At 38.6% G+C, this 27,461-nt stretch overlaps 2 protein-coding genes across 2 annotated transcripts; one reads left to right on the top strand and one right to left on the bottom strand.

Annotated features, from left to right (window-relative positions):
- Positions 1–140: 140 nt before the first annotated feature.
- On the top strand, positions 141–20,815 carry LOC145786418 (inhibitor of nuclear factor kappa-B kinase subunit beta-like). The gene is made up of 17 exons (XM_082598070.1): positions 141–357; positions 1,367–1,501; positions 6,429–6,541; positions 7,176–7,314; positions 7,691–7,883; positions 8,164–8,339; positions 10,401–10,595; positions 12,200–12,301; positions 12,529–12,685; positions 12,782–12,874; positions 14,714–14,831; positions 15,470–15,541; positions 15,782–15,888; positions 16,563–16,659; positions 16,778–16,931; positions 17,211–17,332; positions 17,613–20,815. The coding sequence occupies exons 1-17, from the start codon at positions 184–186 to the stop codon at positions 17,863–17,865; spliced, it is 2,400 nt and encodes a 799-aa protein (XP_082454196.1). The 5' UTR covers positions 141–183; the 3' UTR covers positions 17,866–20,815.
- A 41-nt stretch (positions 20,816–20,856) lies between these two features.
- Positions 20,857–27,323, bottom strand: LOC145786419 (calmodulin-like protein 4). The gene is made up of 6 exons (XM_082598071.1): positions 27,175–27,323; positions 23,288–23,318; positions 22,778–22,918; positions 22,281–22,378; positions 21,961–22,051; positions 20,857–21,133 (listed from the first exon to the last, which is right to left on the bottom strand). The coding sequence occupies exons 1-6, from the start codon at positions 27,175–27,177 to the stop codon at positions 21,036–21,038; spliced, it is 462 nt and encodes a 153-aa protein (XP_082454197.1). The 5' UTR covers positions 27,178–27,323; the 3' UTR covers positions 20,857–21,035.
- Positions 27,324–27,461: the final 138 nt, after the last annotated feature.

A 27,461-nucleotide genomic window follows, 5' to 3' on the forward strand; every position in this document is an offset into this window, starting at 1 on the left:
TAAAATGCAAATCATTTTCAAGCTTTATTAAATTGATAGTTAATGTAAAATGTTTAAATTTAATGTAAAATGTTTAGAACAATAGTATAAACTGCACTAGTGTACTTTTGGTATTGCGTGATATACGGTAGGGTGTTTGTTTTAATTAATCTGTAAGTTTAGGATATTTTGTATTATGCTCTTATGGCGCGTGTTGGCCAAGAACAATTTGGTGATTGGAAAAAGCTTACTGTTCTTGGATCTGGAGGCTTTGGGCAAGTTTCATTGTGGCAAAATGTGAATGATGGAAAAAAAATTGCCATAAAGATGTGCAAACAACAACTTGGAGAAAGGTCTTTGCAACGATGGCAGCAAGAGGTAAAGTTTTTCACTAAACATTTTTATGCCTGTGCATGATGCAGTGAAGTAAAGGTCCCATAGGCTACTGTACTCAGTTACTGAGCTTTGGGGAATAAGAAGAAACTTTTCTCATTGTACTAAGTCTTTAGCACTAATGAGAGTAGGGTGGCCAGTTCCTTTCTCTCAGTTGCCTTTCCTTCAGCAGCTATACCCTCATAATTTATTACACCCTGGGTAGAGGTGAACAGTGTTTTTGACAACCAGCTTAAGCTGGGTGTTGAACCAGGTTCGCATAATAAGAAAGCCAACACCTTATTAGCCAACACCAACACCAGTGCCATCCCACAGTCTGCATGATGCAATAGATGTGCTAAAAGGTTTTTCTTTAATAAAAATTAAATATACCAGCCATTATGTTTACGCAATTATGATATATACATTGTCTTTTATACTTTGAATTTACTGTCTTTGATTTTTTGTATTATTTCATTATCTATTAAATGATCCATTTGCAGTATATTTTTATGTATAATTTATGGCTATCTGGAGATGTGGCTTCATTTGTCACATTTTGCAGATTTTGACCACCGTATCGCTATTGTCTGACTGAAATTTTTTTTTTTTAATGCAATGTTTGCCGACTTGCAATGATATAAAAAGGTCTTTGTTCTCTTGAATGAGGAAGCAGTAAAAAATGAGTAAAATTCACTTGGAGAAGGCAGTAAAAAAGATGTTAAATCATCATTTTAAAAAAAATCATTCAGCCAGTTACCAAAAATTGGCAAAATCCAGAAAAGTCTGCATAATGTAACAAATCAGGCCAGATCTTTACAAGTAGGCTACGGTACCGGCAGCCTTATATATTATAGAACTTACGTATAGTATGATATAATTATACTGTATAGTCACATGCACAGATATTTGTAGCAGCCCTTTGTTGCATTGTAAACATTTCTCTTTACTCTGATTTTTCTGGACTCTATTTGGACATATAGCCAATAGCCATAAATTTTTTTGTTTGGTTTAGGTTGACATTATGAAAAATATGAAACACGAGAGTATTGTTGGATTCCATGAAGTACCACAAGCAATACAAGACAACTATGTGATTAATTACGTTGCCTTAGGAATGGAATATTGTGAGTTGGGCGATTTACGGCGGGTAGGTTTGCATGAGTTTTCAACTTCAGGATTTATAAGCAACCCATACTCTAGAACTGGTCATGTTTGAGGTACTGCAATCTTCGGAATGGCCCGTTTCGGTGAGTCCGATTCGGTGAGTCCGATTCGGTGAGTCCGATCCCTTAACATGGGATTTTTTCAATTTTTTTTTAAATTATCTGGTACCGTAGCCTAATTATCATTGCCGTTTTAGGGTTAGGGGTTAGGAGTTAGGATTAGGGGTTGGAGGTTAGGAACTCACCGAATCGGACTCGCCGAATAGTAGCAGACCCTGCAATGCTATATGCACCAGGAAAGTTAAAGGGTTAATTTTATGCTTTTCCATTTACTACCCCCCATAGTGCTTTAGATGTTTCCAATAAAAGTGTATTTTATTGGATGCATGTGTTGTGAAGCATTTTATTAATACAGTAGGCCTATGCAGTTTATGCTCGCACACAATCAGGAACGTCTAATAACAATGCAACATTATGAAATGTACAATTGTACATCAGTTATAATGAAAACTGGAAAGAAATACATTTATTTGATTATGTAACAATGTAGCTCAAACAGTTACCGTAGGCATAATTGACCTGGACTACAAACAAATGAATGCTGGTTGCCAGTAACTTGGATGAATTGCTTCATCAAGCATGGTGATGTTTTCAGTCGACCTATATTGAAGTCTTCTTGTGAAGTGCCAGTACAGTAGGCTGGCCCCTTTTTGGGGTGATTTTGGAAATTGATTAGGCCTGGGTGTCTAATTTTTGCTTTGACCCAAAAAAATGAGATTCCCAAAAAATTTTTGAAGTTGAACCATGTTTAGACCCTGCCCCGGGCCCCGGTCCGTCTCGCCAGTTGACGAAATTTAAAACAGCCGTAACTTTTACAATATTCATGTTAACCAGGTCATGTAAGTACTCATTTTCATTGGTTTTTCATGGAGAACAAGTATGTACAGGTTTTTAATAGGTTTGGCTTAATTTTGGAAGTTTCGTTTTTTAGTGTACAAGTAATACGTTGGCATATCGGTGCAGGTATTGCATACTACAGTCTACATGTTGTGCTACTTCCAGTTTGTTCTTGAATAGTACAGGTTTATCACATGCTTGTATTTCACAATCACTTTTTTTAATGAAATTTCACTGTGTGGTGTGTATTCTCAAGCACTAAGATGTAGCAAGAAGTACAACAACAAGGTTTGCAACTTGGGTGGTGCATGAAGACCACAGATTATTGCAACCATGCAATTTTCACTGCAATGGAGGACCAACAAACGGTACACAATAACAACTATACACTGAATGGCACTTGAAAATACACATTACATTATAGTAACCATACAGTTGGGTTGCATGTAAAAGCACACATCATGACAACCGTAATCTGGTATCAATGAACCCTTGTTATTCTCGCAATGCAGCCTTTCTGGTTACACGGTAGTGTGGACCATTCCACTTCTTGCTTCTGCCAGAAAGCTTGCATAGTGCTTCTCCAACTTGTCGGCCTTTGCCAGTGATGCGGCTTGTTGACTCTGTAGTTAGCTTAACTGCTCGCTCAACTGACTGTGTATGATTAGGGTAATTGAACTGAACTGGGAAGTTAATACACTGCTTGATGTCACAGTTTTGCAGGAGTGGCGGCTCATGTATTTGGTGGTATCCTTTGTTTTTTGTCAGGTATGTTGGTGCAGCTCTTCCATTACATGCCATTGTTATCATTTTGGTATAACATGTGGCATCAAAATTTAATTTCGGAAGGTAGAATTCTCGAAGTTTACCTTGTGATTTGGTTCGTCGGATTTTTAGAATGATCTTCACAGCTTCTGAACGAATAGCTTTATTGTCATCCCCCAGCATTCCAAGCAAAAGGTTTTCAGGGTGAGCAAAGTAGCAGTTATTCTGAACACAAGTTTGCACAACATTGAGATCACCAACATCTAAAAGTAAATCTCTCTGGGTTGCTATTTCTTGGTATAAAAGTAAGGGACCTTGTTGAATTGATCTTCTATGTTTTATGTTGATGTGCAGTTTCCAGTATACTCCAACAATATATGTTGCCAGCTTTTTCACAGCAGGATAGGATGGAGATTCAGGTGTAATGGAAACATACATCCTGAGCAAGCGAGATGCTAAAGTTAACCATCGTGCATGTGATACCGGACCAATTTTTTTCTTCAGCAGTGCCCCAGAAATATTTCCATCATTCACCATCATGCACATTTGATAAAGATATTTTGCATCTGTTGACAAACTATTTTCGACTTCTTTGCTTAGCAACGGAAATTCTGCAAGCTTGAGAAGATCAAACTTCTGGCAAGGCTGTTGCTGCCAGCTGACCAATTGGTCCAGAAAAGCTACTTGGGCCTGTTGTTGAACCATCAAGTTTTTCAAACGGGTCTGCTACTATTCGGTGAGTCCGATTCGGTGAGAGGCTTTTTCGGTGAGAGCCTTTTTCGGTGAGAGCCCTATTCGGTGATTTTTTTAAATTTTTTTTGGAAAATTATTGGGTACCGTAGCCTAATTAAAACCCCTAACCCCAAACCCCCTAACCTCAAACCCAAAAACCAAACCCCCGAAAAACCCCAAACCCCAAAAAAAACCCAAACCCCAAAAAAACCCAAACCCCCAACCCCACCAAAAAACCCCAAAAACCCCTAACCCCTATCCCCCATCCCCCATCCCCTAACCCCTATAACGGCAATGATAATTAGGCTACGGCGCGCAATAATTTAAAAAAAAAACTCACCGAATAGGGCTCTCACCGAAAAAGGCTCTCACCGAATAGGGAACTCACCGAATCGGACTCACCGAATCGGGCCATTCCGTTTCAAACAGCTTGCGTAGTGGCAGTTCACAATGATGCAACATGCTTACTACTCGTTGACACGGTCTTGCCAGCCTTTATTCAATGCATGCCATTGAACCCCCTTTCCACCCAGTGTTGCAGCTTGTTCCGTCACAGCCTAACACACCAGATATCCCCAGCATCAACCTCCAATGATTCCAAGTAGTCCAAGATGCTATCAGCAACACATTTACCTGTTGAGAAAAGTGTCATTGTTAGAAATATCCATCCAAGAACAGAAACAGTCTTTCATAGGCTACTTTAGTTCACTTTGTATCATGTGTACTAGTTATGCTTTATATGGCTATCCAGCTCCTTTAGTTCAACAGATAATATAAAATCATATGCATTACATACCAGTCCCATTTTCAGGGCTGCAAAATCCCAGATAAGTTTCGTCAGGCTGTGAAACAACAGAGTAGTGGGCTTCTTTTTGTGTTGATGATGATGAAGGCAATGTGCTCTCTTTCACAACCGTTTTAGCATCTAGGCGCCCATCGTAATAAAGACCTGTTTGATATATGGAGTGTTAAATAGCTGTTAATTTTGTTACCATAGCTCAAAATCTCATCCACAAAGTTAAAAACTAGCTTATCACCATACCAAACATACCATACACAGCATTTTGTCTCATTTCACTTATCTTTTGTCTCCGTGCTTTTTCCCTCTGACCACAAACTTTCTTTCTCGTTACCACTGCTTGGTAACCAATGTCTTGGTTATAAGCAGTTAAAATTTTGGCTACCTGCTCTTCACCAACATTGATCTGCGCTGCAACAACAGCTGTATTTTGCAGTGATTGTGTGAAGTATGAAGAGCTAGAAGCTGACTGGTGTTCCTGACAAGTTTCTTCTTCCGATAGTTCGGAGCTACTTGCACTGCTCTTTTCAGATCCGCTTCCTTGACAAGAGCTGCTCTCTTCGTGGCATTCCAGCGTTGATGGTTCCGGTTGAAGACTGGTCAGCTGGAGTTGATTTCTGAGTTTACGCTGATATTTAGCAGTTTGTTGTTTGTCAACAGAGAAGGAATTCATCATTTTCCTGTCAGTGCACTGGTCATTGTAAAATTCTCTCTCTGGTATTGGTACATCAGTTGTACTTTTAAGAACAGAGAAAATCAAACTTAGATGATCTGTGAAGTCAAGAATTCGTTTGGGATTCTTTCTTTTGTTAACTTCCTTCCTCATTTTTTCTAGTTCTTGCATTTCGGCTATTATTCTGGTCTTACTTTTTGTTACTGGAATGGATGCAGCTGTGTAGATTTTACAAATGCAGTCATAAACTTCATTGTAGAGCACAGTTTGTCCTACATCATTTGTGTACTTAATATTTCGCAGATACAAATAATGCCTCAGGACATCTAGCTTAAGCGGAAGCATTGACTGACTCATGGGTTGGTACATACCAATATCAAGCGGATCTTTTGCAATTTTTCTTCTTTTTCTCTCATCCATATTAAAAATTTGACAAACCTTACAATACTATGCTGAAATCAAGAGAATAAATACAGTAAACACAAAGGCAGTTGCTTCAGACATTGCTATGCAAAATGAGGCTAATAAGCGTAATAACAGTAATTTTTCAAATAATTACAAAAAACAAGATTTCTAAATCATGCCATATGTATCAAAAACCTTTAGATTCTTGTTCTCCATGAAAAACCAATGAAAATGAATACTTACATGACATTATTAACATGAACATTGTAAAAGTTACGGCTGTTTTAAATTTCGTCAACTGGCGAGACGGCCCGGGGCAGGGTCTAGACATGGTTCAACTTCAAAAAAATTTTTGGAATCTCATTTTTTTGGGTCAAAACAAAAATTTAACACCCAGGCCTAATCAATTTCCAAAATCACCCAAAAAGGGGCAAACCTACCAGTACAGTAACCCATAGTCTCCTTCACAAAACCACCTCTTCTATTTGGTACTTGTCAATCCTTCTTCTCAATTCTTTATTTGATACTTGGTCTGCCAGTTGATTTGAGCATATCCATCTCACCAAACAACAAATATGCAACTTCACTGAAAAACCTTTACGACTGTTAGATTTAACAGAGTTCTATCTATAAATTGCAGATGTTGAGCCAGGCCAAAAATTGTTGTGGTATTCAAGAATTTCAAGTTCGTGACTTCTTGGATAACATTGGCTCTGCTATCCATTTTCTACATGAAAAAAGCATAGTTCACAGGTGATCTTTCAGTGTTAAGTAAGGTTTGATATATTGTTTTGTATTTCATTCTACAAAAGTGCAAATATAACAATTAAAATCACAATTTAAGTCTCCTCAAGAAATACAGCAAGTACAAACGTGTTGTATATACGACGTTTAATTTATTGCAACTCAGAGCTATTTATTTTTTAATTGTTTATTTTGAGTTTTTGTGACATTATTGTGGCTGTACTTTCTATGGGTGCTCATTACTACCCGGACTTACTTTGTGTACCAGCAAGAAAGTAATTGGTTGCCTGTGTTTTAATTGTTGAGGCTTTGTGTATGGCTTGAACTAGAATCAATCTCAGCCCTACAAAAAAGCACAGGTGAGCATATCAAGCAACTACTTAGTAGGTTGCAGAGGCTAGTAACTACAGTAACAGTAACTGTCAAATTAGTCTGGAATACGAATCAAATAACGAAGACTAGAGTCTATGCAAAAATTAGTGCAGAAAAACACATTTTGGGGTCTGGCACAGGGTTTTTCCTGTGGCTTTTTACGTGGAACTATTGGTGATATTTATACAGTAAACAAACTGTTCTTTGTGCAAAGAAATGCTAATTTAGTTATAGCTGCTTGTAGTAGCAATATTTTTGTTTGTTTTACCAGAGACTTAAAGCCTGAAAACATAGTTATGAAAAGCGTGGGGAAAGAGAAAATTCAATTCAAGATCATTGATCTCGGATATGCCAAAGACTTGAGTGAACAAACTTCCTTGACAAGTTTTGTTGGAACCCTGCACTACTTGGTACTCTATCATACTTTTTGTGCTAGTCTCTTTAGAACAGTTGTGTGATTTATAGGCTGGGTATTGGGTAAACAACCCATTTGAAAAGAAGTTGAATTGTCATTGTCTTTTGTTGAACATTAGGCTATCTGAACGAGAAAGCAATGAAGCTAATTTTCGTAACCGCTTTCAAACATGCCATTAAGGTTTTTGCCAAAAACTCAGCCGTGTGCTCTTGAGCTGTGGCTCTCACCACCACCATTCAGCGGTGCGTTGACAATACAATAAACTCAAAGATTGGTATTTTTCTGTTCAGACAGTTATAGTGTGACTTCTTGTCCTTATAGCATTATTTTTATTATCCCGTGGGGCTGTGATGGTAGTTTGATGTTGCCAGGCACCGGAGTTCTCGTCAGTCCAGCCACTGCGTTACACCAAGACTGTTGATTTTTGGAGTTTCGGGCTAGTTGCGTTTGAATGCATGACTGGCAGGAGACCCTTCTTTCCTCACTTAGAAGCCATGCAGTTCATTACAATACTCAAAGAGAACAAGTTAGATGAACACATTTGCACTGCTGGTGATAACAATGGTATGAAATTATTTTTGCACTTCAACTTGACTTTTGACAAGTCTAAAAAATGTCTAAAGTAGTTAGATAGTTCTTAGTTTTTCTGTCAAAAGTTTATGCTGTGTACACTCCACTGTATTTGCAATGCAGTTTTCCTGTGTGAAAGTTTTTTCTTTACACTGAGTCAACGTCTGCAGGGCCAGCAAGGGGTTAAATCAATGTTAACAGGACGGATTTTTAGTTGAAAGTGGTCGGGTTGGTAACATTGCTTGATTTGTGCTAATTTTTGAGAAAATTTTAGACCAAACCCCACGATTTCTCTCCTACATCCCTCAACCCCACGCATTGAATCCGGTGTTTGCCGACAAGATCAGGGTGTGGTTGCAAAAGATGTTGCTAATGGATGCGAAACGACGCGGAGGCGGAGACGGGAGCAATGGGTGGTTTAAAAATCTTCAAGAAATACTTGCACAAAAGGTATTCCCCTCGTGTTTTTAAGAAAAAAAAGCTTATCTGCCCTTTGACAGAACAACTATTACTGTGCTTGGCTTGCTTATGCAACGACCTATCTGTCAGTTTTGTTGATTGCGTGGTAGTTTTAGTTCAACCGTGTGGCTAGCAATAGCTGATGCCAGTAACTGCTGATTTTAAAGCGCTCAGAAAGCTCAGTGTCGCAACCCAACTTTGAATCAACTTTCGGCTTAGCGGAGATGGTTACTTGATTGATAAGTGTGTGCTACGACAATCCTCTTGTAATTGCTCCTCTAGCATTTGTTAGTAAGCCGTCATATTCCAATCAGCTTGTCTAAATAAAACAATGGCCGTGAAGACAGACTTAAGTTGTCACCTTATAATAAGCTTCAATCACTAAAGGCTTGCAAAAACCTCGTATTGCTCGATATGGTGTACAAAAGATTTTACCAAATGCAGTCCTCGAAATTAGCGGAGGCACACGGCAAATGCTGCCGCAAACGTCATAATCGCCATTCTGCTACGGTAATAAAAATGCCGTCGCAAAATGAGCACTCAATTAGGACAAAAATTGTTCAAAATTTCTTCCAGTGTTATTTACTCGCAGCGGGAGTTTAATCAGCAGAAACATCGCACCAAGACCTCACCTCGGACTATTTTACTTGCTGTGAGCACTCATGCAGTCTTCGAAATTAGAATATTTTTACTTGGCAAAAACGTTGCCGATGCCAAACGGCAAAGTTAAAATTGCCTCAGCAATTGCTGTGAACGTTTATTACGACAAAATTGTACTAACACATGTAAAACGAGAAGCGAAAAATATAGTCTATCACGACCGCACTGTGATTTTTTTGTGATGCAATAACACCAAAAGTAGCGATAAAGCGAGCAACGCGATGCGCACGCTATTGCGTGGAATCAACACAAAAAGACGTGGAATCAACACAAAAATGAATTTTGCTGCCTAGGTAACAACAATGCACAAGAAGAAATTTACGTTTGTTTTACATTAATTCGACATCCAGCAATGTTGAATTATCATAAAATAACGTTAATTGCTCAACCAGATACCGGTTACAAATTAATAGCTCCCTGCGAGAAGATTGTCTCGATTTACGTTTACACTAACATAATTTCGGCACAATTGGGACACTGCGAGCAACACAAAGTCTGACTCTGTTGGATAAAGAACTAGTCAGAATCGGAATCATCATTATGCTGTATCGGAGGATGAGGTTGTCGCGTCGTCACTGAAATACTTGAAGACGCAAAACTGCCCGTTCTTGAACGGGCGATGCCATATGATCGGAAGCATTACTTTACTGCCGAAGAACCATTTATCCAATTTTGTACTACTTTTTTAACTTGACTCGTAGCTTTTCTAATTCCGATTTGTTTCCGTCATCAAACTCTTTACAAATTTTGCAAAGTACCACACTAACTTTTCCTTCTGTTTACTCTGTTTGATAACCTATAGCAGATAAATTCCACTTTTCAACTGTATCATCCTTTACCATGATTTACGTTCGCAACGACACCGGTAAACAATAAGCATTCGATGAAAGAATAGCTTTTGCGTAACTATTAAGCCAGTATTTATAAGGTTGCAAACTTTTTACAGTTCACAAGAGCATTGTCAGCGCATAAAATAGCTTGCGTGATGCTCTGGGCTACCGCCGTTAGACACACGATAAAGCGCATAAAATTTCGTTTGATTAAAATTAAAGCATACGGCAATTGCCGCCGCAATCCAAAGTTTGTTGATTTGGCGACGGCAATGTTTTTGCCGTCGTAGATGGAAGCTAATTTCGAGGGCTGCAAATGCTATGATCAGGGTGCAATTATTTCGTTTTGCCGCGTGACCAAACGCTTGGTACCTTCGATCATTACAATCATGATACGGTAGAGTTTGCATGTGTAGTGTATACTTCTAAGTATTTCCAGTCTCATCAACTTTTTGCACCCTGTATTAAACACATGTTGTGGCACTGCGGTCAAGGTATGTTACATCGAATTCATGTTAGACTGCATTGAATTTTCTTCCTGATGTATTGTGACTTTTTTCAGCATATCAATGTGTACAACACTCAAACCCACTCAATGCTGACTATAGAAGCCAGTCCAGGCATGCGTATCCAAGGCTTGCAGCAGCAAGTAACAGCCAAAACCAACATTCCTATCGATTCCCAAGTGCTGCTCCTGAAAAATGGTGAAAGACCAAATGTCATGAGACTCGCTGTGGATGAGTGTTGGCGCACACCGGTAGGTATACAACTATACATGTTCAATTTGTATCAGAACGGCTATCGTGTACTTTTGAAGTTGATCATAGACCATGATGTAAGGTAGGCAATCTAGGCATCCATCAAATCTTGCCCTACATTGTTACGGGACCCGATATTATCACCAAATATGTGATATCAACAAAGAAAAATTTCGTTGCGGACGTTGCCGAAGGCAAATCATGCTACCAGAACTATATCAATATGCAGTTGGCTTTGTTTCGTAGACATGAGCGACAAGATCTATTGTCCAACAACAAAGATTCCCTTTGAAGGCATTGTTGCATTCCCACACACCCTAGTTTGCATTCAAACGTTGTCTGATAATATTTTTGTTTCAATGTGATTTTTTAGTTTCTTTTTTGTCCCTACTCGCCACATGGAAGTAGCTGAATTTGAGCTCATACTTTGGCAATGGTGGTATACTACATACTACATACAGTCGTGTCCATATTAATTGACTCAAGCAGGAAAAAGCATACAATTTCAGTTTTTCAACGTTTTTATTATTTATTTTACACAATACATTTCAAAACCCGGTGTTAATAACTTTTGTGACCACCTCGATTCTTCAGCACCCCTTTCACACGCTTTGGCATCGATTTAACAACTTTTTTGCAGTTTTTTAGATTTCTGGGTCTTTATACCATACTTGAATAATAATAATAACAATATTTATATAGCGCCACATCCACAGTCAAACTATGCTCCTGGGCGCTGTACATGACAATGGTGATAATTAATACGGTACATTCAGTCATAATGTTCATTGAAATAGAACGTTTTCAAGCGAGCTTTGAATTCATTAAAATTTTCAGCTTCTTTCACACAAATAGGCAAACAGTTCCAGCAACTGGCAGCAACAACTGGGAAGGTACGATTTCCATATTGTGTCTTACATGAAGGGTTGCACAAGAGCAATTGTTGCTGAGAACGCAAAGCCTAACCAAACTCATAGAGGCATAATGGCCTCTATGAGTTTGGTTTTTGTAGTGCAATCGAGTTTTTGCAAACAAGATTTCAAAATTGACCAAAGGTTTTCTATTGGGTTGAGGTCAGGAGAGTTTCCAGTCCAATCTAGAACGTTTATCTTAAGTTGATGAAAAACTCTCTTCATTTGCTTGGATGTATGGCATGGAGCAAGATCTTGCTGAAATACCCCCACCTTTAGGAAATGCTCTTTGCATGTCATGAGTTAAGATTCGTGTTATCAATTCAGAATATCGAGCTGATTTCATGATTCCCTCAGAGTTATTAACACCGGGTTTTGAAATGTATTGTGTAAACTAAATAATAAAAACGTTGAATAACTGAAATTGTGTGATTTTTCCTGCTTGAGTCAATTAATATGGACACGACTGTAACTATATGAAACTAAAACTCAGGAATTAAAAGCACCATCATTATGCAGTTCATGTATGTGAAAGTGCTTGTAAAAGGAAACACTACAGAATGGACATTTTGTGGTCATGTCTGCAACAATGATAATACCCGTGAGCAACCGATGAGTTTGGCGTCTACATATTTTTACTGCGTTTTTTTTTGTTCTGCAACTTCGCTAATCCACTGATGCATTTTTTTCAGAGCAACGACCCTTGGAATGTGTATTTGTATAGCGATGAAGAATTCCAAGTTCCCAGTTTGCAATTGCCGAATGAGCTGAAAAACATGATCTCAGGACGACGGGTATGCAAAACTAGGGACGTACCATGGGTTAGGGATGGGGGAGAAATCGCACCCCCAAAGTTTTACCTTGCCCCTACAAAAAAATGATATGTTTTAATACTACATTATTACAACGTTTTAATAACTGAAAATATTTTCCACCCTGAACAGTTGCTTTTGTCCTTCTTTGTTCCAAATCTTACTGAATGCATTCCAGTCTTTTAACGTTCTCACACGATTGCTTTCAGGCGCAGGCTCAGCCGAAAGAGACTCGTCGTGCTCTGTGCTTAGCCATAAACTTTATCAATTCGCAATGCAAACGCTGCTTGGAAGCTGTATCTGCACTTAGAGCTATCAAATCGAGCGTTCAGAAGCATTATTCTCACTTCAACTCCAGTGGCGAAGGTAGTCAAGTTTTCAGCAAATCAACAGCAACCATCTTTTTACCAAATTTTCATAAGATCTTTGAATCTTCATACTAACGTCAGCGTTTTTTTTTAGAACTGAAAGGGTCTTACTTCAGATTCTATGGTGTCCTGGAATTTTTTGAAAAAAGCCTCAAAACCGATGTCGACTACTACGAAGACCTATTCAGTAACAACTTTAGTATATTATGTCAATGCACAATTGACCGCAGATCGGTTGGGTTGAATGCGTATTGCGTAGCCTACGAAAATATATGACTTAGACACCGTGCATAAGCCTCCAGAACTGAAAGTTGAAATCGATTACGGATAAAAGTGTATTTGGGTTCTACATTTATGTTTACACTCTTGTCCGTTCTTCTTTTGTGTCCGCCCCGTTGACTTAGTAGTTAAGCACCCGCCTCAAAATCATGCGGCGCCGGTTCGGCTCTCAGGAACAGCGCATTTCACTACTGTTCCCCATTCAGCGTCACATAATAGATGGAATAATTCCCCCGCAACAACATTTCTGCAATCGAAAAACTTCACTCTACCAATCTCAGTAACCGGCCCTGTGTCAAAAGCCTCTACAAGTATGCGAAACTGTCAGGAATAACCTACGGTATCAAAGCTTTGTCAGTCTAAGGATGAAGATTCAAATTCAACCAACATTTACTTAAAATTTTTATTCAAGTCTTTTTAGTGTTTTTTGCTTTTTTTTCATCTTGCAATCTGAAAGTCAGCATATTGATAAAGTAATACTCGCCAATGAATCTATAGAATCTACATGTAGAGAATTCCATTCAATGTTTGAACTAATGAATCGAGTTTACACACTGCTTGATAAAATACTGTATCGTCAACCCTTCAATCCTGAAAGCTTTTGATCGGTGTCTCGGCCATTATACAAACTACACAGAAAACACAATTTTCTGCACTGCGTTTGTGGCCTCGTTGAAAAAGGAACTAATTTAATATACAGTAGAAAAAATAATTACAAATAAAAAAAGCTAGTAAGAGACATTTCATTTAGATTATAGCTCAGCTGAGCAACAAAACTTCTAGAACTTGTACCGAAACTGTCAGAGTTGTTATATTTGGCAGAAGATGGCAGTAAAACTAACTGTGGGGGACAGATGAAAAGACGATACTCGTAGCACGAAACTGGTGGAAAACGATGTTACAAAATAATAAACTAACGCAATCAAAACCTCTCTCTTCTAAAGTCATGTTTTTTACCGATTGTAGCGGTTTGAAAATGTTGACATTTTTTAAATTAGTGTTGCATTCAAAATATCACTTCCTTAGTTCTACTTCCTGTCTTATTTATTTCAAAGAGCGATTTCCACTCTTCGCAGATGAGCTTAGAATAGTGTGATTGAAACCTACATCGCTATACCACAGTAGTAGGGATATTTGGTCGAAATATTACCAACAGTGAACCATGCTCATTAAATAATTCTTTTCTTCGCCTAGTTTGTCATTGATTTGCTTCGACAAAGCGCGTTTCGTTTCTACCCTAATTATAAGTCCCCACATAATGCATCCCTTTTAAGTTATCACTTTACAATGCTACAGAAAAGGGATTAAAACAATTGCTGCGCGGAAACAATCGGCCACCCCCACTAGTGGGGAACAAACCGACGATGGATTATGATGATGATGATGACAATGGTAACTCTCGCAACCAATTCGCGGTGGAAAAAAGTATTCCTTGTGATGCGCACAAGGGCATCCACTCCATCAAGCTATTGTTTTCTGAGAACCTTGTTTCGGCTGGACCATAGCGAAGAAACTGTTTCCTAGTTTGCTATGACAAAAACACCGTTGTATTTTTACTGTTCGAATTCGAGATTAAAGCTGAATCAACTTTGAACTGTATTCAGGGTCAAAGACGTACTTAGGCTGAGCAAACAACCGGTAGCTAACCGAAAGTTAAGCTAGATGTGAAATCATTGAGTATGATTTATTGCGAAAATTTGAAGAAATGATTCATATTCTTTTGCGTTCTACTTGTATTTCTTTTCAGACGATGATAATATCATAGAGAATTGGACACGACATGAACGGGAACTTGAGCAATACAAGCGACAGGAGTTGCCTCTCATCAAAAGCACCATCGAAAAAGCCAATGTGTTCAACTCCAGGTAAGCTGCGAGTTCGTCCTGGTAAAGATACAGCTTTGATTTTTAGTGGTATCCACTATCCAAACATATAGGCTTGGATTTTATAAGCTTGAAAATGGCTATATGAATAGCCGAAAACGTTCGCTTATTGTTTTTATAATGTTAAATGTAGTGTTGTTGCTTAATTATGTCTGTTTATTAGAATGTTTCATTTTTTCACGATTTTTGAAGTCAAAAATGCTTGGGGTCTAATTAGATCGGATTACGGTCACATACAGCCGATCCAAAGTATTTTTTCTGTCGGACGGCTTATAGAGGGTGCGTAGCCCCCCCCAAACTTGGAAAAATTGAAACACCATCTTTCGTTTTAGTTTGTGTGATAGCGCATTAGCTACAAAGTTACGCTGCGGAAATTACTATCCAAGTTGTTGTGTATGTGCACTTTGTGCAGCTGTACACTTTAAACCTGGCGAGTTTTTGTGCTTGTTTCATTGGTGTTGTTGTATGCACCATTTTGCGAACAACTGCTTACGTTTTCCTCCAGTATGACTCGTTTTCGTATGCTGCTGCTCCGGGCACTATGATAATGAAGTTTGAAATGACAGAACTTGCGAATAACAACAATTGCTACATGATGACGAAAATTGTTTTGCATGCAGGATAAATGTTGGCGCGTTTGTGAAAAAAGCTGAAGAATTTTGCAATAGCACGTCCAAATCGCTTGCGGAAAGGTAAGAAGACATGCCTGTGTGGGTTACTTTGCTATCGATAGCAGTACTAGACGCAAGACACGCGATAAAGTGTTTTGCAAGAAGTAAGATTTTAACGGTGTGTTTTGAACTATAAATTTGCTGATGAAAGTTTGTTTATAAAGTCTATTAAAAGTTTCTATCTCTGTTTTGTTAAATGACAGCTTGATCGCTGAGTCATGTTACTTTGCAGCATGATCGCTGAGTCATGTTACTTTACAGAATTCAACAGTCTGCGCAAAAATTTGACGAAGTAAAGAAAAAAATACATTTGTATCAAGATCACAACCGACGTCGTTCTGAGAGGGACCCAGCACAAATTGCAGACGGTTAAGTCCCAATTTTTCTATTATACGGTGCACATACAGAGATGGTTATACAAAGCGCTGCCTGGTCAGCATACACCTTGGTCTGTAGCTTTCCAGATGTGTTAAATAACTGGCACAAGTCCATTTCCGCCTAATGGAGTTATCCTTGAATGGTTGCTGCTCAACCGCGCACGCCGAGAATTGAGCCAGTATTGCTTGGTCTCGCAAGTTGCCCTTATTCGTCGTTGTAATAATGTATACTTCTGTCTGGTCTTTGACATATATGCCAGTACCCATACACTTAGGAACATTACATTACGGGACGCGCAGCTCCGCTTTTCCGGCAACACTACAGCTCCGCTTTTCCGGCATCCGGTCAATTGCCAATTTGACCATTTTTAACCCTCACTACTAGCTTGCTTACTTTTAACAAAAAAAAACACAAAAACTTAAATTGCTTTAATACCAACTCCACTCTCATGATAAGTATTTTTTTTTGTAAATCAGAAAAAAGACGCAACCCCTCCAGTTGCGGATAAGCTAAAAGCAGATTTAATTTAGCATCCCCGTGATCTAAAATCTGTATCATACACTTCATGTGTTTCCCTTCTTCAATACTTTTATATCGAGTCGGGTCTAATTCATGGTGAAATGCTCTGAATAATGTGTTTACGTGGTAATTGTGTCTTCTGCAGATATTCACTCAACAATGAAAGATTTGGCTAATGGCTTCTTGCAACGGATCACTACAGAAATAACCCAGTATTACGTTGACACTAGCAATCAGATAAGGTAAAGCCGTTTGGTTACATCACGAAAATGTCTTTATTTTTTTACTGTGTGCTTTTTTATCTATTGTAACTAGGTCACTGCTGCCGTTGCTTTATCTGAAAATCCTTATTTTGAGCAGAATACTTCTCAAGTACCTGAAAGACCTACGTAAAGTAATGGGGGAAACTAACTTCGCTGACAAAACGCATCAGTTGAACCGCCACATCAAGTCTCTCTTCGATTTGCATCAATTCCGTCAGCAATCGATATGGGGAGTTATGCAACGACTCAAGGTATTTCTGTCTTCTGCGGCCTCTACCCTGAACTAGGGTTTGAAAAAAAACATAACAACCTTCATTAATTGGCCACTTATTAAGTAAAAGGTTGAAAGATGATTTCATTCAAGGACTATTCTCTTTTCACATATTGCGTCTACTTAGTTTTTATATTTTGTGCCACTTTTCATGCATGTATGCCATTAGTCGATAGTTAATTCCCGTTCCAGAAGAGTTTCAAATTCCCATCGAAAAAAAAATGTTTCCATTTCTAAACTTAACGTTTTTGCATCATAGGAAGAGAAGGAAGAAATGGACAAAGTAATGTTGGAAACGCCCTTTGTTGAGAGTATCAGCAACGATACTGAAAACACCGAATCTCTTCGTCTAACCGATGAAATGGATCACAATGTTCGCCAGTGAGTATTCAAAGCCTTTTGTGTGTTATTTTGCATAGCGGTAGCACAGATCAGGGCAATCAACAGAAGGGCGGCTATGCAGGTGAAGGAAACGCAACGTCACAGCAACTACTTGCTTCCGTGTAATTTTCAAGTAGCCGTTTTGGATAGTACCTTCTAAGAAAAAAAGAACTTAACTTCCTCACTGCTTACCCATTTATCATACCACTTTTTACGTGAGTAAATAGTGAAGCGAAACAAGTTCTTGCATCGTATAACGGTTTGGCTCGTCTTCCTGCAGATTCGGCGGGTGCATCAACGACCTCACGAATGATCGTGAAATCTTATTGAATTGGGATATCCTCCTCATCGACAGTGCTTCCAGGGTAGATGCAGATCCTCCCGCCGAAAATGATTACCATCCTCCTCAAGCTGACCATTCCGTTGATGCCGTGCCTCAAGCTGTTCGAAATGCTAATACCAATAACAACAACAGTAACAACAGCATTGAAGTGTCACCGGAAATAACAGCAAACGACCTAACCGGGACTTAATGTCGTTTTTGTGAGTACGTTCTTCCACTGAAAGGCCTCGTAGCTTCCCGAGTACGATTATACTCCAGGATGCTGTGATCCAGAGTTGCCGTATGTGAAACTAATTTCCATAGCCAGTTTTCCAATCCTGACATACAGTGTCAAGGCGAAAAGTGATAAAGCGTATCCACAGAAAGTTTTGCACATTAAAATGTAGTTTAGTTATAATTAAACTGTGGCTAAATATTCGTGAAAGTTGTATGCTTTCTGCATAGCAGAATGAACGGGAAGGCAATGAAGCCATTCTTTGCGTTTATCTTCCAACGAACTGCAAAACCTTTTCAGTGCGTTCTCTCCAACGTTATGTAACCGATTGGTGTTTTGAGGAGCATTTATGATGCATGAAACTTCTGTCAACCCCTAATGGTATTCTTCAGTCCAATTCGTTCGTTAATTATTTACAACTCATTAATAGTTCTGTCTATTTGCATTGATAAAGGTAACTTCACCATATGATTTATTCGCTAGCGTACGCAGTTCGTTTTGAAGTGTGCTAACAAAGCACTGTATCTCCTGTTGTTTATGATTCTTATTCTTAATCATAATCAGGCTTGTTGCAAAAGTTCTTGTATCGTTTTCCGCTTGAAAAAAAAACTGCACAAGGGCGGGGATTATGGAAGTACGGAATGTCCAACTACTTACCGAACAAACGGTGCGTTAAGGAAGAGTGATGCAATGTTTTCCAAAAAGCTATCTTACAGTAGCGGTCGCCCAAACCTTGCATGTTCAAAACTAGCCCAGGCCAAAGTTTAAAGTTGCTCAAAACGAATTTAAAAGAAATTTGTAGCTATGTCGTCTTGCAATGAGATTTGTAAATTTTCCTATGAAACTTAAGGTGCGTGTGAAGAAGTTACAGTTTCGGAAAATGTTTCACTAACCATCTGAAAACAACCAAATTTTTGAAAACTGTTGCAAGAATATAGATTCATGCTTCATGTGCAAAAGCCTGTAATTTTGTTTTCAGGCTATAAGTTCTATGTGTAAGTTAAATTTGCAAGCACTATGGTGGTTTGGATAACAAAATAGCTTTGGGTAGTTTTTCTTTTCAACGGGCAAGTTTTGGGTTTCCGTCACTGTAATAATAATGATATTTTAATTCACTCCAGTTGCGTGTAAAATAGCGTCAATAAAAATTCTCCACAATTGGCGATTTTCAGCCAACTGTCGCAGTTCTTCCGAGCTGTGCTAGCATAACAATTACGCCGAAAAAAATTGAGAAAAATACTTTGGCTTAATGTACCCTTCCTTTGACAGTAGTTCGCATTTTGTTGAATTAAAGGGTATCTGGGTCATGTTTAAAGTATTACATAACATTTCTTAATTGTGATAATGCAATAGTTCACTGGGAAATGTTGCATTTCAAGTTTCGTTCAATACAGAATAGACTACAAAGTTGCAGAAAACATATTTCAACTGCTATTTTATTCTCTGTTCATCGGTTTTTGTGTGTTTGAACTATATCTGTTCCAGTTAGCGTTTTTATTGTTAGATGTGAACCGCTTGCTAGGCAATCAGTTCGATTGTGTTGAGCTTTTATACTTAGTTTTACTGCAACAATGCTTCATGCCATGTCTTTTCTAATGATGAAATGTTTGTTTTATTCTTTTTACATTAATTCAACGTATATCGACGTTACAATCTGATATCATGTGATTATCTGCGCGGTTACTGTCATCAGTTTATTTTCAATCAACGATAATAGTAACTTGACATAGAATGTTAGTTAGAAATCTGAAGCAGTAATCTGCTTTGTTTTCTTTGATTATATTTTGCTGTAGTTTTATCCTTATTTTGTATATATCTTCGCAAAGATGTTTAGTTCAAGCGATATCCGTTGAGGAATGAATGCGAATCTCGCAGCCACATCCTTTTCAAACTCGATAAGTGTGTAAAATAATTAGACGGCTCCTTCATATTTCACCAAATCTTTGCAAAACTTCGTATTTCACTATCCAGCAAATCAGTCGTTTTTTACATTGATTCAACGTCTGCAGACGACTGGTTTGCTGTCCAGGTTGAATAGAAAGCGCGCGCTAGGTGTGAGCGATCTACAACGCAAACTCACGTTTTCAACCACAAATTGTTTTTTTGCTAAAAATTTTCGTACGTTGTTTTCCAGCAAACCATTGATTTAAGGGTCCACGTCTTTTAGGCGCAGACAGTTAGGCGTCGGTCAAATAGGCGCGCACACTGTGGCGTCAGGATATTGAGGTGCGGAGCACTGTGGCGCCCGTTCATTTATTTAGGTGCTCTTCCTACTAAAGTCTGCAGATTGTATCAGCTCAGCTTTGGCAAAACCTAGTGGGGGTTTTGACGGAAAACTAAGTTACTCTTCACTCAAGCCTCCCACCCGCTTGAATATAGGTTACGGTATATTTTTTAATGATGTTTAGTGCGGTTATTATTTGACTTATAAACTAAAAATGAACTCAGTCATGTTCGGAAACTTGAATAATTTATTGATAAAGCAATGATTTTGTGTGAAAAGCATTGCCGGTTTAAGCAGTTATCACTCACGGAAGCTATGACATATTTTTCTGTTTAATATAACATTTTGTGTGAAAAGCATTGCCCTACCTGCCAAGATGATACAATCTGTAGACTTTACAAGGAATAGCACCTAAACGAACGGGCGCCACAGTGCTCCGCACCTAAATATCTTGACGCCACAGTGTGCGCGCCTGACTGTCTGCGCCTAAGACTTGCTCCCAGATTTAACGTATGAACTATGCAGACTAATAAGGACTGGTTTACTGACTGAACAAATGTCAACTAAGCTCAATGTGCTCACTTTTTTGTACCACGTACGGCCCGACGTAACAAGTCTGCAGTGTGTGTCACAAGTAGTTCTTTTTTGTTACGTTTATGATTTAACTACTTGATGACCGACAATAAATAAGCTTCCAACCAACTCAGTTATTCTGTTGGAAACAGCAGCACTTCACTCAACGAACACATTAAATGCAGTCATATGGAAGATGTAATTTTTAGCACCAGAATTGCACTAGTTACATGGAGTTCAATACAGTGTATAAAAAGTATTAATATAAAGCAACGTGGTAACCGCATACGATTGTAAAAACAGCAGAATTAAAGCAACTAGGTCTACAATATTCCCGTGGTCCGAGATGTCAGTAGTCTGGAATGGGCATTGTAACCATGGCGATGAAGTCTCTATACTTGATTTTCCCTTTTCCTTTCACATTTGCTGCTCGGAACATTTGTTCAACTGCAAATATAAAGTTACGGTAGTAACCCTTGTAAGTTTCATTGAAAGCTTTTCAGCCTATATGCTACACCTGCTGAAAGAGCGCTAACAATTTTGGTTTGGTTTGGTTTGGTTTGGTTTTGAATCTTTATCCTCGGACTGACAAAGCCTTGATAGGTTATTCCTGGTACTTGTTCGCATACTTGTAGAGGCACTTGACGCAGGGCCGGTTACCGAGATTGGCAGAGTGAAGTTTTCCGATTGTTGAAGTCTTGTTGCCGAGAAATTATTCCATTCACTAGGTGCCGCTGAATGGAGAGCAGTCCTGAAATGCGTTGCTCAAACGCACACCCCGAGAGTCGAACCAGCGCCGTGTGATCTTGAGCCTGGCGCGTAACCACTGAGCTATCGGGGCGGATTTTACAATGAACATACAAAAGTGTGCGCTTGAGCGACGCATACAAGGACTGCTCTCCATTCAGCGGCACCTTGTGGATAGAATTATTCCCCGGCAACAACACTTTAACTATCGGGAACTCCACTCTGTCAATCTCGGTGACCGGGGCTGCGTAAGTGGTTCAAAGCCTCTACAAGTATGCGAAACTGCCAGAATTGAGCTCTCAAAGCTTTCCCAATCCGAGGATAGAGATCAATAAAGTAAGCAACAGTGTAATATTTAACATCACTTATAGACACAGGCAACGGTTTTCTATGTCCTCCAATCCTACGATAAGTGAAGTGTGAGTGTGTCTTTGATCGGTCTCAGAGCGAGAAAAGTAGCCTACTGCAGGAAAGTAAAATGACTGCACTAAGTACTGTAGTGTATTTTTCCCACACATGCCGCTCACCGTCTTTTGCAGGCAGTTTTTCTCCTGTGCGCATCAAGATATGACGAAGCTCCTCTACTGACACCATGCCCGAGTTGTCGTGGTCAATGAGCTGATTAAAAAGAGCGTTCTCTGATGTTTGAACATAAAAGTCAGAACGCTTAACGAAAACAGGCTTTGAAAAGTTATTCGAACACGACTTCAGAGTAAAATTGGTCACAACGTCTGCATGAAAATATAAACTAACCCATCTACAACCAAACCTAATCACAAACACAGTCATTGAAAAAAGTGCAAATTTAGTAAGGCATGGTATGTAACGCAAGCTACTCAGTCCTCACCTTGAGTGCCTCATGCAGCTCGTCGTTAATGTTTTCACTAGAAATTTGCTTTTGCATGATCGTCAAAAATTGGGAAAAGTCCAGGTAATCAGCAGGTTCTACAAAAATCCAAGTACAACTTTGGGCTACAGCTTCACCACAGTTTTTGCAATGCATAGAAGTGATTTAATAATGACCTGCTTTGTTCTATTTAAACTAAACCGAGTTACACAGGAAGTCCGACCCGATCACTCAGTCGGTCCAGCTCTCAACTGTGTGCACAAAGAAACCGCAAGATCAGCGCTAGTTCGGCTCTCGGGATGTGCGCTTGAGCAACACAATCAGCCACATCGATTGGAACAACTCACAGAGAATACTTCAATAAGGAAAAGCTTCACTCTGTCAATCTCCGTACCGACCCACGTCAGTGGCTTTTATGGTACCGTACTACAAATGCAAACCTTCAAAATTACTCTAAATATTGCCATAATTTAAAATCTAAACATGTTATCATTTACTTTTATTTATTGCAGACAAAAACTTTGAAATTTCTGATAGAGTCGGACATGCTCCAAGTGATCTCATTACCGAACACAAATCTTCACAAACGATCCTTCCGGAATGTTTCTTGTCATAGAAGTTAAAGCAATCTCGATATTCTAGTAAACATCAAAACAATAGTAAAAAATAGACAAATTCTGGATAGATCATATCACTGTTCCTCGCAACAGACAAAATAAAAGGTTTCTCTCTCTCTCTCTGTTGTATAACATATAGAGTTAATTCATAAATAAGTAAATAAACAATACTAAAATTTTAGATATGACACACATGCTTATATTTTTTGGCCAAGTCAATTATTTTCCTATCTTTAGATGTAAAAACTTTTTCACGTTTAACAAATACTCTTATAAACACATTATTTTTTATGTGGAAATCTCAAAAAATATTTATCAATTTAAGGTTCCTGTGTAAACAATGATTTAAAGGGCCTAGTGCATATTGCAAAATTTTGTGGAGAATATTACCTGCAATTTGCTGGTCACTTAAAAACTGTGCCTGTAAAATGAAAAAAAAAATATTTAGATGCAATTAATGGAACTCCTACATCAAGATAATCATGTGGAGAACTATTATACAACTACTGTACTTTGTATTCAGCTCCTGTGGTTGTAGTTACAACTGTTCATTGCAATTTTTTCTGAAGCAATGAAAACGCAGCTCTACTAGCTAATTTTCACAGTTCTTCTAGTATTGTTCAACTTCCACATGTGCAATATTATATCGTTATCTGAGATTTTGTGTTTATGTACAATGCACAATACCTAAGAATTAGTAATGTACTTTTCTATGTTTGTTGTTTGTAACATTTTTACAAGTTACTTATATATTTTATCAATTGCAAATTTGGTTTGTAGAAGGTGAATCATTGTAAAAAATGCACAGTTTTTGAATTTGCTTTATAAAATTAAAGTTACAAATTCAACATCATTTTTCACTTTGGTGGCTGCATAATTTGAAGGTTGTCAACTTGTCATGTGATAACTTCGCAGCTTAATGTCTGATGGCAGCTAGAGGAATTTTAAATCACGTTGAACCAATACAGTATATTATAGTTAAAATTAAAGAAAAAATATAAAATTAAGAATGTTGTGAACTTGGAATTGGCAATAGCTTAAATGTAGGTAAATTCCTTCAAATAACCTTTTCTGGTGTTACATACAAGCTGTTGATTAAGCTACTGCACGGGATGCAACCTAGTTTGTACCCTGAACAGTTCGTACCCTCAGTTTGTACCCTGAAAAGATCGAGAGAAAAAATTTAAAAAAAGCGGAAGTTGCTGATTGCAGTTTCCGCAAACATTCTAAAATTTTCCCCCTGAAAAGATCGAGAGAAAGATAGCACAAAGCCAAAGTCGCTGATCGCAGTTTCCGCTAACCCTAACCATAGACCAGGGCTTCCCAAACTATTTTGTTCGCAACCCCTTTTAATCTCTTAAAATGTTTCGCGGCCCCTTACGATTAAAACGACGAACAGTGCAAACTATCCATTTGTGATATTTATTGAAAAGCTTAAAATTAAATCTAATGAAAACCAAAAACAATTTACCGTTTTCAGTTCAGTTTGTTTTTATTTTTTATTTATTTCTGACCGTCACAACGAAGCCTATGGGTAGCTTGCTGGAAACAAAACAAAAAAGCAAACACATTTATTCAGTGTGATGGGTGTGACTGCCTTCTGCTACAAAGCAAGTCCACCCGTGGCTCAACGTTAGTTAAAGCTGGTCTCAAGGCGGTTTCAATGTTGCTTTGGTTGGCGAAGTGAGAACATTTCAGATAAATCATTTTGAAATTTTGGTTTCCAGATGTTCAATTTTTTGATGAACGCATCAATTTTAGATTTCAATGCAAAATATTGATGTTTTCTACTCGGAGAGACAAATTAAATTTGTTCAGTTTTTAAGCAAATCTGACATTTGGCATAATTCCAAAGCTAGATCATCATCATCATAATCCATCGTCGGTTTGTTCCCCACTAGTGGGGGTGGCCGATTGTTTCCGCGCAGCAATTGTCTTAACCCTTTTCTCCATTTCACCCTGTCCCTTGCATCTTCCTCCTTCAGTCCGACTTTTTTAAACTCATCCTTCACTTGTTGTTTCCACGTTCTTCTAGGACGACCGCGTTTCCTCTTCCCATCCACCTTTAGATCTAGTGCCTTTCTAAGAAAACTTCCTCCCTCCCTCCTTATCACATGTCCATACCATCTTACCCATTTGCCCTTGCCAGTTGGTCTATGGTCTCTCTCATCTCTAGCATATCCAACAATTCTTCAGTCCTTTTTTCCCTTCTCGTTTTCACCCCACACATCATTGTCGTGTAGATGTCATTGCAAAAACGGTAGACCAAGACTGAATTTTATTCTGTTGGAAAAATCACAATTTTGCTTTTCAATGTTAATTGGCTAGCCATTTTAAAGCTTTGACTTTTGAAAGCCACCTCACTTCACGATGCAGTGAAAGAGTTTTTAACTCCGATTCCATTTCATTTCATAAATTTTCAAAAATACGGCATCTTTAGGTAGCCATGGGGCAGCTTATTGAGTACATGACTAAAATTAATAACTGTCACAGCATCTCGCACAGAAGTGTTAATATGCAGTACCTTGTGCAAATTGGTACACTTTCTGCGACCCCTGAAGTTCGTTATGTGACCTCCTTGGGGGTCGCGACCCCCAGTTTGGGAAGCCTTGCCATAGACTAATCTATGCTCTAACCCTAACCTTCGCTGATCGCAGTTTCCGCAAACATTTATCTGTAGTTTCCGCTAACCCTTACCCTAACTCTAAGTCTCTAACCATAGAGTAATCTATACTCTAACCCTAACCCTCGCTGATCTTAGTTTCCGCTAACCTTTCCCTAACTCTAACCATAGAGTAATCTATGCTCTAACCTTAACCCTTGCTGATCGCAGTTTCCGCAAACATTTTTTCGCAATTTCTGCTAACCGCAGTTTCCGCTTACCCTCACTCGGCCCTAACTCTAACAACCGAGTAATCTATTCTCTCTAACCCTAACCCTCGCTGATCGTAGTTTCCGCAAACATTTTCCAGCAGTTTCCGCTAACCTTTACCTTAACCATAGAGTATTCTATGCTCTAACCCTAACCCTCGCTGATCGCAGTTTCCGGTAACTTTTACCCTAACCGTAGAGTAATCTATGCTCTAACCCTAACCTTCGCTGATCGCAGTTTCCGCAAATATTTTTCCGCAGTTTCATTTTTCCGCTGTTTCCGCTAAAACTTACCCTCGAGTTTGTTTGCAGAAACTCCGATCAGCGAGTTCGGCTTTGTGCTATTAAACTGCGATCAGCGACTTCGGCTTTTTTTAATTTTTTCTCTCGATCTTTTCAGGGTACGAACTGAGGATTCAGGGTACGAACTAGGTTGCACCCACTGCATGTATCCACAAACCTAACCATCAAAGTATATATAACCTAAGTTCCATCTTTTAATAGCTTACCAATAAGAAAAAAAACAGGGTAAATATTTTAATAGCAACCCCAGGCCCACAATAGTCCATGGGCATTTGTATCCTACGTGAAGGGTTGATTGGTGGTACAAAACTTGAAAATTGCAAGTAGAATGTTGCTTATACCTGCAACATTCCATTCGCAATTCTACTCGCAGCAGATTTTTCTCTAACTTTTTAGCAGCTGTGGTGAGAATAAAATAAACCTAAATGTAGTGAAGTAATTATAGTAGGCCTTTAAGAAAAACGAAATATAAAATTGCTGATCAGAAGAATTAAAATTAACGAAGTACCGGTAGTAGCTTTAAGGCACAAATGAATTCCTTTCAGCGGCTATACCTTGCTAGTCTTATGCTGCCAAAAAGAATTTGTTTAGGTATGCCTTAAAGCTACTACTGGTACTTTGTTAATTTTAATTCTTTTGATCAGCCAAATTTACATTTTGATTATTCTCGCACTCTACAAATAGCCTATTTCACCACATTATGTTAATTTTATTCTGATAGACCACCTCAGTGACCAAAGGATTTTGCCTTCAGCACTAGTGCTGGTAGATCTGAGATCAATCCAGGTCGGGTCAAACCAAAGACTTTTAAAACGGTACCGATTGCGTTCTTTCTTGCATAACACAATGAGAATAGCCTACCCTAAGTCGAGTAATAATGTGTTGACATTTTAAACCCGATATAAAATAAAAAACAAGCCCTGTTGCTAACAGACCCTAGCAGCTGTAGAGCGACAATAAATAAAACCATAACATTATTATTCGGACGATAGCTCCTGAATAGAGTCAGATGGAAACAGGTATCGAGCAGTAGGCCTAGGTACCGGTACTTTATATGGTATTTAACGGTCTATCCTAAAAGTAATAAAATTAAAACAACTTACCATGGTGTGCAATATGAGTTCACAGTCACCGCGGTTTTGTTCTAACTTCCAAAATAAGTCGACTTTGCGCACACTCCAATCAAATTAAACAGATTGCGGTAGGGGTTCACTTGACTTTCGTGACGTATCTTGTTAATTTTTATCTAAAATCTATCAACCAGAACCAATGGTTTTAGAGTTGCCATGCAAATTCATGTTAGCTTTCACGTTTTTTTCTTTTGTCCAACGTGCAGTCCTCTCGTTAAGCCCAAAACCCCAGCCATCTGTTACACAAGCGACCACATCGA

This window comes from Aplidium turbinatum, chromosome 17 (assembly GCF_918807975.1).
Source record: "Aplidium turbinatum chromosome 17, kaAplTurb1.1, whole genome shotgun sequence".
Classification (NCBI taxonomy): Eukaryota; Metazoa; Chordata; class Ascidiacea; order Aplousobranchia; family Polyclinidae; genus Aplidium; species Aplidium turbinatum.